We start from the raw sequence: 15,342 nt of genomic DNA, 5'->3' as shown, positions 1-15,342 counted from the left end.
CAGGACGACCACACAGCCCGACGGACTGCGGATAAACTTACACTAACTTTGTTTCAATTAGTCCAGTCTTCCAAATGTTTGTCTCCTTTCTGTTAGGAGCCGGTGCCGGGGGTTTTGGCTGATAGAAAACGGTCGCTGAAAACTGTTTTTGGTCCTTCTTTCTTTGGGGTCAGTAACCTGTGAACACAGCAGAAAAAAAAAAAGAGAAAAAAAAGGATTTACTGAAAACTGGGATTTATCTGTGGTGGCGTTTGAACTGTATTGTGGCCTGCCTTCGAGGCTTTTTTTAATCTTTCAAAGCGGACTTAAAATATAAGACTATATTAATCTGTAAAGGAGGAGGCCAGGGCTCCACCTGCTGCAAGAAAGGACGGGTGAGTCACTTTGTGGAAGGCGACTTCATTTCATCCCTGCGGTTTTATGCTAACTCTGAAAACTAGTAGCTAGTAGCTTCATTTTGGTGTCATTTAAAACTTTATTATAAACTTTACTACTAAAAGTTAAAATAAAATAAGATAGACCACTTGGATAATTTTAATAATTTTAACAGAATGTGAACTTCTTTTTAATGCTCTTTGTTCTGTTTAACCATGTCTGCCCCCAGACCTCTGCTATACAGACCCTAACTCTCTAACACAATGCTAAAGTGATTCACATATCATAACACTTTTATATGCTTTTTAAACATTGTTCTAAATAGTTTTGTATAAGAGATGCATTTAAAATAACTCACTAAGCTGAAGGTACAGTCAGCCTACTCCCTATAATAATGCCTTTGTGCTCCCATATGAGTCCATGTTTGCAGTCATTACTGTAACTGGTTTAACCTTTGGTGATGAAGACAAAAGTCTAATATATTTAGTGGCATAAGAAGCTCGTACACATGGAAAATTAAGGTACACATATCAGGAAAAGCAACCCAGTTAGTACACAGAGTAATTTATTTTATAGAGTTCATGCATTTGTATCATTTGTTTTGTCATTGTCAGTTTTACATCTTAGAAATAATCAGTTACATAATGAGATGATTTTAGCTGACTTGGCTGTTAGGAGGGGAGGGGTGAGTCTTGAGTGTATATGTGCTGTATATATATGTGTGTGTGTGTGTGTGAGAGTGAATTAACTCAACACAAAGACTGAAACATGTGATGTAACATACCTGTACTTATATAAATAAAAAAAATATAAGCAATATTGTTAGTTATTAATTCAATTCAATTCCATTCAAATTTATTTGTATAGCACCAAATCATATCAGAAGTTATCCCAGGACACTTTCCAAATAGAGCAGGTCTAGACCATACTTGTGGCAAACTAGTTAGTCCTGTCACCTTATATGTTAGATGTTTTTTAAACTTAAAGGCAGAATGAGTAGGATTTCAGGTTGTAAACACAACAACAAAGTGGGCTCCTCCTCCCCGGCTCAACGTGCCCTGTGTCCGCCATCTTTGTAGCTCCATCTTGGATGCATGCTTGAAATTTGGCTGGGGGCTACATACTCGCTGCCAAAAGGTTGACGCCCAGAAATGTCCAGAACACAGCATAATAAGAAAATAAAGGCAGAGGGCAGGGTTTCTGCTGATACAGACACCACCACTCACATCTAGTGGGTCATAAGTGATGATTGATTATTTTTGTATTTTTTTTAGGAAAATCCTACTCATTCTGCATTAAATCTCAAATATGTCTCTCTGTCAAACTCTCTTTGACAAATGTTGCCAAAAATATGGTGTTTGTTTTCACTGTTATATTACCAGGCAAAGGTGACTGCCAAGGGCTTAGACCACCTGCCCTGAGGAGTCAAGGAGAGAAGGAAGGAAGAAAGGAAGGAAAGGAGAAAGAACATTGTCTGTTGTTGACCTCTGCTTCCTACTGTATACAGATGTATGCTGAGAAAGTTGAGGGGAAGATGGGTGAGTGCACATATTGCATACACTGTTGTTCTTATTCTCCCCACCCCTCCCTCCGCCCACACACACACACACACACACACACACAGATTAAAATGCTGTGCTGGACAGGCTGTAGTTCATGTTGCCTGTTTTCTGTATTTGGGAGCAGACATCAGTCCACTTGACAGTTAACCATTAACTGTTTGTTCAAAGCTGGCTGGCTGTCTCTCTTATGTTCACTGGATTTATTTTTGAGGTTTGGCTCTCAACTTGGTAAACACATACCTAGATTGGTAGTAATATTTTTCATCCAGTAAGATTAAGTCCTATCTCAAATAGAAATGTAATAGTGATGTTGATTACTGGGGTCAGAAATAACCACCGCCCTCTACACCAGATTACACTTTACAGCACTTTATATTTATGCAATAACATCACACTCTCCTGGTGGTCATAAACAAACAGACTCATTATAACTATGGCACTGTCAATATAAAGCTCTCCTACCTTATTCCAGCAGACACTCTCTCATCAACATTAGTGAAGCCCACATTTAAAGGGAAACTGGAGAATCCACATCTGTCCTCCTGTCACTGTAGCTGTAAGGCAGTGTCAAGGTTTTATGGCTCTTAATGAGTTCACTGCAGTATAAGTATATAATTGTGTTATGGGAGTAAAGATAAGATAGCATTCCTGTCAGTGTGTACTGAAAGACCCTGTGTTTCCGATGTGGCTGTGTTGACCTTACATTTTCCTGTGGTATCTTGAAAGCCTGCAGCTACCGTTTGGACTGAAAACTTCTTACAACAATTAAAATCTTCAAACTTTATAGAGACAATAAATTTACCCTTTCTTTTACCCCACGACCCCTTCTAGACAACTTACCTTCCACTGCAGGGACAAAGCAAGTGCCAGTAAAAAGAAGCCAATAGTCTCCCAGTATGTGACGTCTTTAGTTTAAAACTGACATCATCTTCGCATCTTCCGCTGCTCTCTTCAACAGGTCTTCTTGGTCATTGTGCTCTTACCTTCTGTATGAACATGGTCCGCTTACTTTTGTACTTTCTGTTGCCTGACTGAAGGGAGTCCACCCAGATGCAATGAATCAGGCTGTGTCTTTGGTGTAATTACAAGAGAAACACAGTCTAGCCTAGGAGTGGCACATGTGGTGTGGTTTTTTTGAGTACGGCTGTGCTTAGATTAGGTGGGACGTCATCTATTATCAGTAACAAGCAGTGTTTACCTTAAACGTGACATGCTTATATACAATACGTGTGTGGACAAGCAGAGAAACACAGTTCACACGCGACCATTTCTGTCACACGGGGCAGGGTATCTTTCATATTGGGCTGATTGTGTTTATTATTACGTTTCCACCATGACAACCACTACAAGTATGAGTCATAGCTTCTGCTGGGTCTTCATCTGTGTGCCTGTGAGGTCTCCTCCTGCTTCTGGACTGTTGTCTTTGCCTCATCCCACTCCTACCACACCTAGGTTCACTTCAGTCTACTGAGGAAGGATATATTATTCGAAAGCCCTTAAACCTCTTTTCCTATTTAATTTGGAATGGATGTATGTTGAATTAAGCTCAGTCTTGTTTTCGATGGCACCAGATATATACCAGTGTGATCTTCCTGTTTTGAAAGTAGTTTTGTTTCCCATAGTCCATATGTAAGTGCCTCTAATGCCACTAAGAGAACAAAGGATAATACTGTAGATGCTGACTATGCAGTCAGCTAGTAAGCTAGTACATGAACCTTGAGCTGGGATTATTTTGTCAAACTACTATTTTAAAGGTCAAGAATGGACTTTAATACTTAACTTTAAGCCAAGAGAGACAAGAAGTCATAAAAGTGATACTGAAGATATAAGAGCTAATGAGCTTACATGTCAGATCCAAGCTCCATGACAACAGAGCAAACTTTATCTGGTGATGAAGACTGTGTGAGACAGTTGGACGCCCTGGAAGAAAATAGTAAAATTATCTTTGACTCGGGATTGTTCTTTCAAATCAACCTATAACACTCTCAGAAAGAAGAGTTCCAGACCTTGTATGACTTCTCAGAAAACATTTTCTGTTCATAATTCTTTGGCAAGGTTAAGTTACAGTATATCGATAACACTTTAAGAAAGATTAGTAGATATTATCCTGTTTGGAAAGATCCTTCAGACAATTTGCTACAAGTCTTTAATTTCAAATGAACTATCATTTAGTAGAAAACGACAAAAAGAAACCTTTTCCTGAATACAGAATGTGTTGTCTGTGCATTTCCGAGAGTTTTGGGAGGGCGTGGACAGCCCCTTGTCCAATGTGGTACACATCTGTTGCCCTTTACTCAACCGTGAGGTATTACAGTGGGAGGGCGTAATGTGTGCAAATTTAAGGGTATCCCTCCTGACTACCCTGAGAATGAGTAATGACACAGTGAAGCTTTTCCATCATGCTGCTTCGGTGTCTGGTCATGTGACTCATGGATGAGGATAGAAATAACCCAAAATAAAATGTATGTTATGTTCAGTAAATGATGATTCATTCTTACCTCTCATGTCAGCCTTTACCACAGTGGCAACGATCTATAAAGTCAGAATGTAGCTGGATAGTTAATAATATTCCTTATGTACAACAACAGTGATACATCAAGACACTTTTATTTGTTGAGTGCTACTTTTTGTTAAACATCAATTAATCTTAAGTGAGTTTGTAGTTTACAAACTCAGACAACAGTATTGTGACAGTGTCCTAGAGAAACTTTTGTTTTTTATATAATTAAATATACTTTAAACTTCAAATTTCACAACTCAGCCTTGCTGAGGAGAACTCTGAATCTTTGAACAGAACGCAAAACGTTACGCAGTGTTTGCATTATTGTAATACAAGATATACAACATCTGAACTGCATTCACAATTGTCCAACCTTCACTATTGCAGTGTACTAGTCAGCACATAATACCACAGTGATTTCAGAAGAGCCCTTCCTCACAACACACACATGCAGAGAGACACACACACATGCAGAGACACACACACACACACAGGAGAAGGTGGTCTCAGGTAGAAGTGGACACAATAGAGTGCTTGTTCTGTCTTGCAGTGTGTTTGGGAGAAGAGAGCAGCGAAAAAAGAAGAAGAAAGGAGTTGGAAACTAGGGGGGTGGGCAGAACCAGTTTTGGTGCTGGAGTTGAGGTGTGTGGAACAAATTTTGGGGTATTTCCTGGAAACTACAATCTGAATGAATGAACGCGAGCCTGGAATGTCCCTCTGATAAATTATGTCCTGTGGCATCAATCGGATACTCCTTCTTGTTTCACACTTAAACCTTTTTCATCACCAATTTTACAACTCAAGGAACAATAACACCATTATCATGCTGACTGGAGGGTTGGAGGGGAAGCCTGAGGAAGGGAGGGAGAAGAGAGGCACAAAGAGGGGAAGACAGGAAGGAAAGAGATGGGTACGGAGGGAGCCAAGGAAAGGTAGGGAGGGAAGTGCAGTCAAGGTGCAGGTAGAGTGGGTCAGGGAGAGGCTGTAGTGTAGAGGGAGGGAGCAGTTGTGAGGAGATAGCTGAGAAGGAGGTCACTGGATTAGCAGGTCTACACAGCTATCACCTTTCATGACAACAACGTAGAAATCCGGCAGCTGTGGGACCAAGTTGTTCAGAACAATACTGGTTCCTTGTCATTCCTTGAGTTGTTTTACTTACATCAAGACACAAGACTCAAGTTGACACATAAGTTTAGGAAAATGACTTTAAGTTGGTAACTGTGCAGGAACGGTTCTGGTTCTGCAGCCCGTTAATGTCCAAAGAAAACATTTAAAACTTTACTAACTGATAATGGGTCCTATCCTCAAGAAGCACAAACCACTTTCCCTGTAAACATTTACATTTGGTAAATCTATTGTTAATTATCAAAACATTGTAATGGAATTGTTTTTAATTGTGATAACTTTGTGAGAGAGCTAGAGATGTGAAAGAGTAGGGAACATGTCGGAGTGAGACAGTAGTAGGAAGGAAACATGGCATGTAGAATGTTTTCTCTGATTCGATAGGAAACTCATATGGTACTTACAGCATCTGCAGTTGTTTCCTGGCACACTGATGGAAAGTATTACTATTAGAGTCTTGGCTGTCTCATGCAATATCTATGTAATAACTTAACACACAGGCTTTCAATATCCAATGTTAATACACTTGATTTAGGGTTACATCAGCCCTTTCAGCATGGACACCTTGTTTATTCCTTCATCTCTCACTATTGGTAATGAGTAATAAAATAATTTTCATATTTAATAGAAATGACAGATACTTGAGTCTACTTTAAAAGTCACTCCTATACCTTATTCTCACCACAGAAAGTGTCCCAAGTTCAGTTTGTCACTCAAGCAGTCTTTTTTACAGCCGACATTTTGACATGTTGTGGCTGAAAACACACGGGTGTAATTCACAATATAATGATTGCTGCATTAGGGCTCTATCATTGTGCATCGTGATCATTGCCATGACTTTAATGTAGTCAGAAACACCTGCTTCTCTGGCCAAGTCAAATGGGTGTTTTGTTGACCATTGATAGAAGGAAGAAAAATTTACATTTTAAAGGCTCTAAACAGGTGTAAATACTACAATTTATTCTGTATTCTGGTTCACTCTTACACTGCCCTAGGTCACTGGGACACTTGGGGAAACAGACTTGTCATAGTAGGAACAGCACATGTGGAACTAAAAAAGATAAATTATGGCTCTGTACCATCACAAGTGTCCTAGTAAGCCATGACAGTGACGACCAGGATCCTGGACCTGGCACAGCTGAATGGATTTATTATTGTTAATAATTACACCTGCGTTTTTTCATTCTATTGTATGTCTATAATGAAACGTGTATTAACCTTAAGCCGTGGGTCAAGCTGACAACTTATCCTCAGAGCAGAGGATAACATGGGCAGGAGCACACACATACTGTATGTGCACGCGGTACAGACATGGCACCATATCCTAGCTTAAGAGTTTGTTCTTGCTTTGTGGAGAAATGCTAGACTTTAGACTATTGATCTAATCAGTGTCATTTGTACTTTTTAGTCTTTGCCAGGAAATGTGCTGTATGCCCGTTCACATAGGGACAGTGAGCTGAAACTGGTTATTGTGCTGATGTTTATTGTAGGGTAGGGTGTAGTCCAAAAAAAGAGCCCAAATTAAATACTAGGAGTCTGAACTATTGCCATGTATCATTTTCTTAGGTATTGGCATATATATATATATTTACATATATATATATATACACACACATATACACACAACGCAGTTAACTTTAGTTCACTGTGTGTGTTATATTTACTCTTTTGTCTTCAGCCACCTGTGTGTAGTGGGAATATTGTAATATGTAACTACGTAATGTTAAAGGCTTGAGTTATGCATTCATGTGTGTGTCTCTCTGTGTACATATATATCTCACTGTCAGTCATGTATGTGTGTGTGTGTGTGTGTCTGCAGGGAGCAGGGGAATCTCTCTGACCTGTGTGTTGACCCCCTGCCGTGTGATTGGAGTGTGTGTGATGCTGATGACCTTGGGAGCCATTGGAGCAGCCGTCTGGGCCGTAGGTCAGACCACATGCTTTCACACATTGAAACACACATTCTTGTCAAACATATGATGAGTGTAATCTGTTTTTGATTTCACGTTTATATTTAATAGTTCTCATTATCAAAGATATTTCATTATATGGTATCATACATTGCATTGACTTAACAAATGCCTGCTGTTTTTTATTACCTTTCTATAGTTACGTATTGCACAATGGAGGAAGACACAGGACTGTATGATGGTGAGTAAGAGAGGACAGGTGATGCTTTCAAATTCATAGATTTCTAATAATTAGTCTTATACGAGATGTCACAGTACAGTAAGGACGAATTACATATGTTTTTGACTGCCAAGGAGGATATTGTATATTTTTGTTTCTGTGTTAGCTGCAACCAAAAAAAACATTTGATGCTATTGTACCCAGCTAAAAGTAACCCCATTATCATTCCCTGCAGTCCAGGTAAATTCTGCTGACCAACATCTCAGAGTCTTTGACTCCGCCCAGAGGAGGTGGCGTCAGGTGTGTTCCTCCTCAGCCAATGAGCTGCTAGCTAGCATCAGCTGTGAGGAAGTGGGGTTTGTCAGGTGAGATATTTTTACAATTACATGGTTTCCTTGCTGCATGGTATGATAAAGGACTAAAGTGTATGCGCTTTTGTTGTAGTGTGGTGAATTACTCAGTCACATCAGTGCCAGAGGCCAGTGGAGATGGCGGGGAGTTTTTCTGTGTCAGACAGGAAGAGCTCAGCTTCGGCAAGAAAATCAAAGACTCATTGTTCCCATGGTAACAAACACCTGTCTCATAGCAGTCTAACCTTCTACTACACTGTCCTCTCTGTTGCTCATCCTGCCTTTTCTTTCACCTGTCTACTCGGTTAACATAGAGAAAGCTGAACAGTAACTTAGTTTGGATGTTTTCTTTTTTTCTGTCAGGCTGTTACTAACTCTGTTTGTCTTTGTTGCAGTGACTGTGAGAGCAGGGAGGTTCTCACACTGTTGTGCCAAGGTGAGATCTGCACTCATTCTGTGTGACACACTGGCACACTTTATACTCTGATATCTTACACCCACCTCTCATCTTTTTCCACATGCTCCCATCCACCATCTTACTCTGTCGTAGGGCTGCAACTAACAATGAACAATTATTCAATTATTAAATAATCTGTTTAATTATTTTGTTGATTAATTTGTTGTTGAGTCCATAAAATGTCATAAAATGGTGAAAAATGTTGAAAGCCCTCAAATTTGTTCACAACACAAAGATATTCAGTTTACTGTCACAGAGGACTAAAGAAACCAGAAAATATTCACAGAAACTAAACATTTTCGAAATATTTTCTGAAAAAATGACTCAAAATGATTAATCAATTGTCAAAATAGCTGGTGAGTAATTTAATAGTATTTAATAATTGTGATAATTGTTGCAGCTCTGCTCTGATGTTTTGTTCCTCTTTACAGTATGTCTGTTATTATTTATTTCATTCTTTATGCTAATCTCACCTTCACTTACTCTCATTCTTCAGTCTTTGCTCTGGTTCTCCTGTCTACATATGTTTAAGTCTTTCACCTACAGTTTACCCAGACAGTAAACTTATTTTTGTCTCCCTCTTTGTCACTCTCTCTACTCGGCAGACTGTGGCAGGCGTAGTTTTGCAGCAGACCGTATAGTTGGTGGTGTGGATGCCCGGCAGGGCAGTTGGCCTTGGCAGGTCAGCTTACAGTATGATGGAGTTCATCAGTGTGGAGGATCCATCATCTCAAACCGATGGATTGTCTCAGCAGCTCACTGCTTCCCTGAGTAAGTAAACGAGCCTGAATTCATACAGAAATTACTGTATATTGTCAGTACTGGTAAAACTCACGTGAGACATCATCGCTTCTTCTTCTTTCACTTTTTCCCTGTAGGCGGTATCGCTTTGTTAATCGCTGGCGTGTGCTGCTGGGCTCCATCTATAATAAACCAGTCAACGCCAATGTGGCAGAGGTGAAGACCATCGTTTACCACAGCAGCTACCTGCCCTTTGTAGATGCTAACATTGATGACAACAGCAGGGACATCGCTGTTCTGGCCCTCACCCAGCCCATCGTTTTCAATGGTAGGACACACAAGAGCGCACACATTCATCTTCACACACTCCCCTACACACTCTAGTATTTGATTGCATGGTGACAGTGATTAGAGATGAGGAAGAATGGCAAAGAAACAGAGAGAGTCAAAGAGACACAGAGTCAGTCATTGTGGTAAATTTGCCTGCTTTAGGTTTCCTGTTTCCCAAATTTGAGTCAGCAGGACAAAAGTTCTTTTATTCAACATAATAATATCGGCATTGAACAGGATATAACTACCAATTCCTCTTGTGTCTGATGCTCTCGTTCTGTCCTGGTATCAATGACTCCTTTAGTAAAATATCCACACTTTCATAATGAGTAAGAGTCATCTGTCTTTGTGTATCTGTGATACTGCAATCTGTTGAGGCATGCAAAAGGATGATTGGAGGTTGTGGTTTATGCTGGTATTATAGGTTAGGAGAGAGACAGAGGTTAGCATTGTGTTAACAGTGTATGTCACTAAAAAATAACTAAATATAACTAAATCAGCATATTTAGTGGGTTGTAAGCAAATATTTTGAGGAAATTACAAATATCTAAATGCAAATACTTTATTAACATTATTTGACCTGCAGAAATATGGATGTAGAGGGACAAGGCAGTGGCTAAAGTTTCTGAAATGTAAATAAAACCTGATTTACAGTCACACGTAGTGATGAATTGTTGACTCACTGATGTTTATTAACAGCATGTCATATTATGCAGTAAAATAAACTTGTAGTAGCAATGTTTCAGGAGGTCATGTCTGACATCTAGTGTTTGACATTCATAATTACAACCACTGCATATAACATACGGAAAGGACAGGTTTAGGTTAAATGGCTCTCTGTAAAGTGTCCTTCATGGATGATACGTTACCTGTATTGTGCCACTCACTTGTTTCATATATATTGTGTTCATTAATTCACCCTTAGACAGCGTAGCCCAATGAGAATAGTTTTATCCTGTATACTGTTAACAATTAAATCAAAGCTATAGCATATTATAATCAGGAGTGAGAACAAGACAGGAGCTAAATAAAAAATTGGACTAAAGCTTAATTTCATTATTACTGTATACAGGTCTGTCTTGCTCCAGGCATTAATATACAATGTTTGGATATGAAAGGCTGAAACTCATTTATCTTCATTGTTACTTATTATTATTGCAGCATGCAAATGTGGCTTCTTCTGCATTTTAGTACGAGTAAACCTTTGATGACACTGTGTATGTGTGTGTTTCATGGTGAAATATTATTATGTAAATGTGTTTACTTATGTCTTGATGTGGTTGTGTGTAGAATACATCCAGCCTATTTGCCTGCCAGCATACGGTCAAAGACTGATAGACGGGCAGATGGGAACAGTAACAGGCTGGGGAAATGTAGGATACTATGGTGAGTCTATGTATCATTACAGCTGTAACGTAATACAATGCATAAAATTACGTGTTGGATGACATTATTTGCATTGCAGCCCATCCTCTTTTCTCATTTCTGTAGCTATTTTTTGTAAACCTATCAATGTGCTAATATAACAAACACCAGTGTACACTTTGATCTACATACATACATACATGTCTGTTGCAATATTTAAAAGGACAGAAAGGACAATTGATACATCTCGGAAACATAAATGCTCCTTTTTAGCTAAACCCCCTCCGCAATATTGTTGTTTTTAACAGTTTTTAATATTTCTCACTTACAGGTCGTCTAGCAGATGTTCTCCAGGAAGCGAACGTCCCCATCATCAGCGACACTGTCTGTAACGCTCCTGATTACTATGACAATCAAATCACCACCAGTATGTTCTGTGCTGGTTATGAGAAAGGAGGCACGGATGCCTGCCAGGTCAGGGTGTGTCTGTGTCGATGCGTTCTGGTGCATAAATGCTGGTGTGTTTATGTGTGTGGGTTTCTAATTATGGAACTCTGAGATGTCCTCTTGTGTCTCTGTGTGTACTTTGCTTTTCTGCTTGTAATCTGAATGTGCCCAGTGCATATACTTGGTTTCTTTGATGTGTTATTACATTCATATTTGTTTGAAGTTGTGTTTATGCTTGCTTAAAATGAGTGGTTATAATGTGCGTATGCTTTAATCCTCTGTGGCTTCAGGGAGACAGTGGTGGTCCTTTTGTGGCATATGATTGCCTGTCCAAGACCAGTCGGTATCGTCTGCTGGGGGTTGTGAGCTGGGGAACAGGCTGTGCCATGCCCAAGAAACCTGGAGTCTACACCAGAGTGTCCCGATTTCTGCCCTGGATATCTACGGCCATGAGGGTGAGAAACTGAACAATTTTTTTTTATGGTAATGTAATGAAATAGTTGTAATACTATAATACAGATAGCAATGCCTCTGCCACCAAATTAATTGACTGGGAATAACTACATAAACAGAACAATAACTCATCTATAAACCACTCACAACCAATATATGGACATTGCCCACACTTCCACATACAGGTACAAGGAGTCTGTATTCATATTCAGGCTGTGAGGAGTTTTTCCTTTGGAAAGTCAAAACATGTGACACTGCAAAATATTCATAGATAGCATGGAAAAAAAGAATGAATAGTAGAGGACATGCTAGTTTTTCCTTACCCCCACACACAAGGAAACAAAAAAAATTGTTGCATACAATGTTACATACATTAATTTGAGGTAAAGTTTTAGTCATCTATATCTATAATCTGTTCTTGTGACATTAAAGATGTGTTTAACAATTGCTCTCATCTCTCTCCTACAGAACTATCACAACTCACCGGGGGTTCATAAAATGGCCCGGACATGAGATTCCTGCTCCCATTTTTTTACTCTTGGATGACAATATTGAAAGACCCTGTAGATGTCAGCGGGGCCTGTTTGATGGGGATGAAAGGCTGTGGTGTCCCAGATTCCCCGTCTTACCTAAAACTTTTTTAGTGAGGATTTAACCACTTCCTGAACCTTCCCACATTGTTAAATCTCTACCAATATCACACTTGCTAATAGATAACCTTTATCTGTGCAGCGATACACAGACAGAGGTCTTTAAAGGTCGGGTACGCGATTCCGGAGAAAGTTTGTTGAAAGATTATAAAACGTCATCACATGAACGACTTGCAAGCACACAGCATCCAAAACACAACGGAACTGGCCAAAGTTAGTTGTTTAAATTGTTTTTATAAAACTACAGTGAGGAGAACATTGTAGGTTTGTAGCTAAGCCAACAATGAAGGTAATGTTGGCAAGCCTGTTTTTAGGTCTGTTTTTAGGTGGCTATAAAACCCTTAAAACATACAGACAAATACCATGATATAGAGCAAACAAATAATGTAGCTATGTTGTGGGTTAGCAAACTGTAGCTAACGTTGCTGCTGTGCAGCTAACACCCAGAGAGGGCACACCAGCTCCAGACAGCAATACTGACACCTCTCCTGCTACCATAGCTAACATCACATCAAAAGCATGTCTTGGCAAACCAGAAAGTTAGCTGAATGTCCGTGGGCAAGTAATTTAACGTTATCTGACACACAAATCCTAGCTGGAATGGCCAGAATAACAAGATAGTGTTGTGCCAGCACACAGCAGAAAGCTAGTGGAGCGTGAGGAGATATCCGCTAAATGAATAAAAAGAATTGGATTTGAATCGCATCGTCTAGAATCGCTTACCCCACCTTTACAGGACCAGTGTGTAGGATTTAGTGGCATCTAGAGGTCAAGTTGCAGATTGCGTTTTAATACAGCTCAGTTTGTAGGAGAAACTACGGTGGCCATGAAACTTGTGAAAAACATGTAGGCCCCATTTAGAGCCAGTGTTTGGTGTGTCCGTTCTGGGCTACCCATGGCGGTTCGTGGGTCCGTAGAGGAGGACCCTTATTTTCAGGTAACTATACACTAATTAAAACATACTTATGAATATTCAGTTTCTGCCAATAGATCCTCCTAAATGTTACACACCAGACCTTTAAGACCTTCACATTAATGTTGACTAACTTTGTTATTATGAAGTTAAATATTGATAAAAGGGTAAAAGTGAAGAATACTAGAATCACTTTACTGGATTTATGAAGCCAGTTTTGTAAAATACAATGATTTTGTTTTTCTGAGCTGACTTTTTTCTCCTCTTGTATTTTTTGTTTAGCTACATACAACTGCCATGCCACCAAAAATCAATATTCTGTAGAAATAACCACTATAACTTATGAGCTAAAGAGCAGTACATTGAATTAAGACTTGTGAATGCTCAGGTTTATCTTAATAATTCTAGATGTAATTGCAAGGATGCCGGTGTACACAGTAAGCCACAGTGCGTGCATTTACATTGTGCAACACTAAGAAACACACACAGACAATTAGAATCTAACATGTTGGTAATTTTGAAGAATTACAGCACACATCCAACTTTTCACATCACAAGCATCTCATATATAATTGAACTCTTACTTGTGTGATATGTTTCATATCTTTTTATATGCAGTAGCCTGACTTTTGTATGAAGAATAATTATTCATACAAGTTCTGTCTTTATTCCCACATGAATGGATGAGTATTTTGTTGTTATCTTGTAAATATTAGTCACTGTCTTGTTTATGTAGATGTTATGTTACAGATCTTAAAGCCAGGAGTGCAATAACAACCTAAATCATGTTCTCAGAAGATATTTTACTTTTACTGCCGCACATATTAATTACCAGACTTCGAATGCTAATGATGTCTCATTTCATTAACTGGCATGAGTATGCATTAGTATATACTAAAATTCCAGCTCTTACAGTCGTCTTTAACATAAACCACAAATAATCATTTCAACAGTAAGTTTACGGCTGTTACTTATATTCAGATTAAAGCGGCATCAGGACGAAGGTCGAAGGTCACTATACTGAAATATATTTGTTTTACAAGACAATGTATTTACACCTTCAGAGAAATGTTTATTACATAAGGACAAATGGGAAAAATGAAATGTTTCAAACTAATCTGCATCTCAAGCAAATAACCAACATGACAGAGGATGAGGTATAGTGTATAGGCACAAAAATGACTGCACCCTCACTAGAATCACAAAACAATATTCACAAAATAAAAAACATAACACAGAACTCTATCACTGTAGATATGAACTGAATCTGAACCCGCTCCTGGCTGACATAAAGGAATGGATGTGAACACAACTAACTTTCTGCAAAATACATTTGAACCCTGTCTGGCACTGATTTTTATCTCTTGAATAAACCGAATGTAATATGCATTCTCATACTACTCACCCCTTTGAAATAAAATTCATGTATGTACATTTATGGTGATTATGATGTGTACAAGAGAAATACATTTTGTAAAATGTAAACTGTTTCATTGAGTATTGTATTGAAATAAATCCTTAATTAAAAACAACTTGTCTTCAGTCATTGTGTTATAATATCACTCTTTTAAATGTATATACATGTATAAATATTGAATATTAACAGTACAGATGGCTGTAAAATATATTTATATTGTAGTATACAGTACACAGTTTTGGATTTTTGCTCCCAAAAATCCCTTATAAAAGTAAAATAAAAAATATTTAAAAGCCCAACAAGGAACTTTGATGATTCTAGTGGCCCCTGTCGACAAAAGAGCAGCAAAAGTGTTTCTATTTCCTTGTTTCATTGATTTCAATGGGAATCCATCTGAATCTGACCAGGTGGCAGACATTAAAAATATCTAGAAATCTTCTCACTGATTGTCTTGTTTGTTTATGTCAAATTATATTATTTTGAGACTGTTTCATAACCAGTTAAAAACTCCTTGTAGTTTGTTTAGGGTA

General features: G+C 38.7%; 1 protein-coding gene across 2 annotated transcripts; it reads left to right on the top strand.

Moving 5' to 3' along the window:
• Positions 1 to 19: 19 nt before the first annotated feature.
• hpn (hepsin) lies at positions 20 to 14,927 on the top strand. 2 transcript variants are annotated; one of them, XM_051406236.1, is made up of 13 exons: positions 20 to 168; positions 1,758 to 1,913; positions 7,379 to 7,486; positions 7,669 to 7,710; positions 7,925 to 8,054; positions 8,134 to 8,253; positions 8,435 to 8,475; positions 9,102 to 9,267; positions 9,375 to 9,565; positions 10,858 to 10,953; positions 11,264 to 11,406; positions 11,670 to 11,834; positions 12,301 to 14,927. In XM_051406236.1, exons 2-13 carry the CDS (start codon positions 1,883 to 1,885, stop codon positions 12,343 to 12,345), a joined length of 1,278 nt encoding a protein of 425 aa, XP_051262196.1. In that variant the 5' UTR covers positions 20 to 168; positions 1,758 to 1,882; the 3' UTR covers positions 12,346 to 14,927. The 2 variants fall into 2 exon arrangements, with proteins under 2 accessions (XP_051262196.1, XP_051262195.1); XM_051406235.1 differs by lacking the exon at positions 20 to 168 and adding an exon at positions 172 to 374.
• The last annotated feature ends 415 nt before the right edge of the window (positions 14,928 to 15,342 follow it).

This window comes from Dicentrarchus labrax, unplaced genomic scaffold (genome assembly GCF_905237075.1).
Source record: "Dicentrarchus labrax unplaced genomic scaffold, dlabrax2021, whole genome shotgun sequence".
Taxonomy (NCBI): domain Eukaryota; kingdom Metazoa; phylum Chordata; class Actinopteri; family Moronidae; genus Dicentrarchus; species Dicentrarchus labrax.
The sequence above is the reverse complement of the archived record's forward strand: the minus strand, read 5'-3'. Positions and strand labels throughout refer to the sequence as shown.

What these genes read in the sequence shown, in the direction of transcription:
- hpn (XM_051406236.1), top strand. Translation starts at nt 1,883, where the DNA reads ATGTATGCTGAGAAAGTTGAGGGGAAGATGG. An exon ending in GGGAAATGTAGGATACTATG is followed by an intron (nt 10,954 to 11,263) that starts GTGAGTCTATGT and finishes TCTCACTTACAG; the next exon opens with GTCGTCTAGCAGATGTTCTC. An exon ending in GAGGCACGGATGCCTGCCAG is followed by an intron (nt 11,407 to 11,669) that starts GTCAGGGTGTGT and finishes CTGTGGCTTCAG; the next exon opens with GGAGACAGTGGTGGTCCTTT.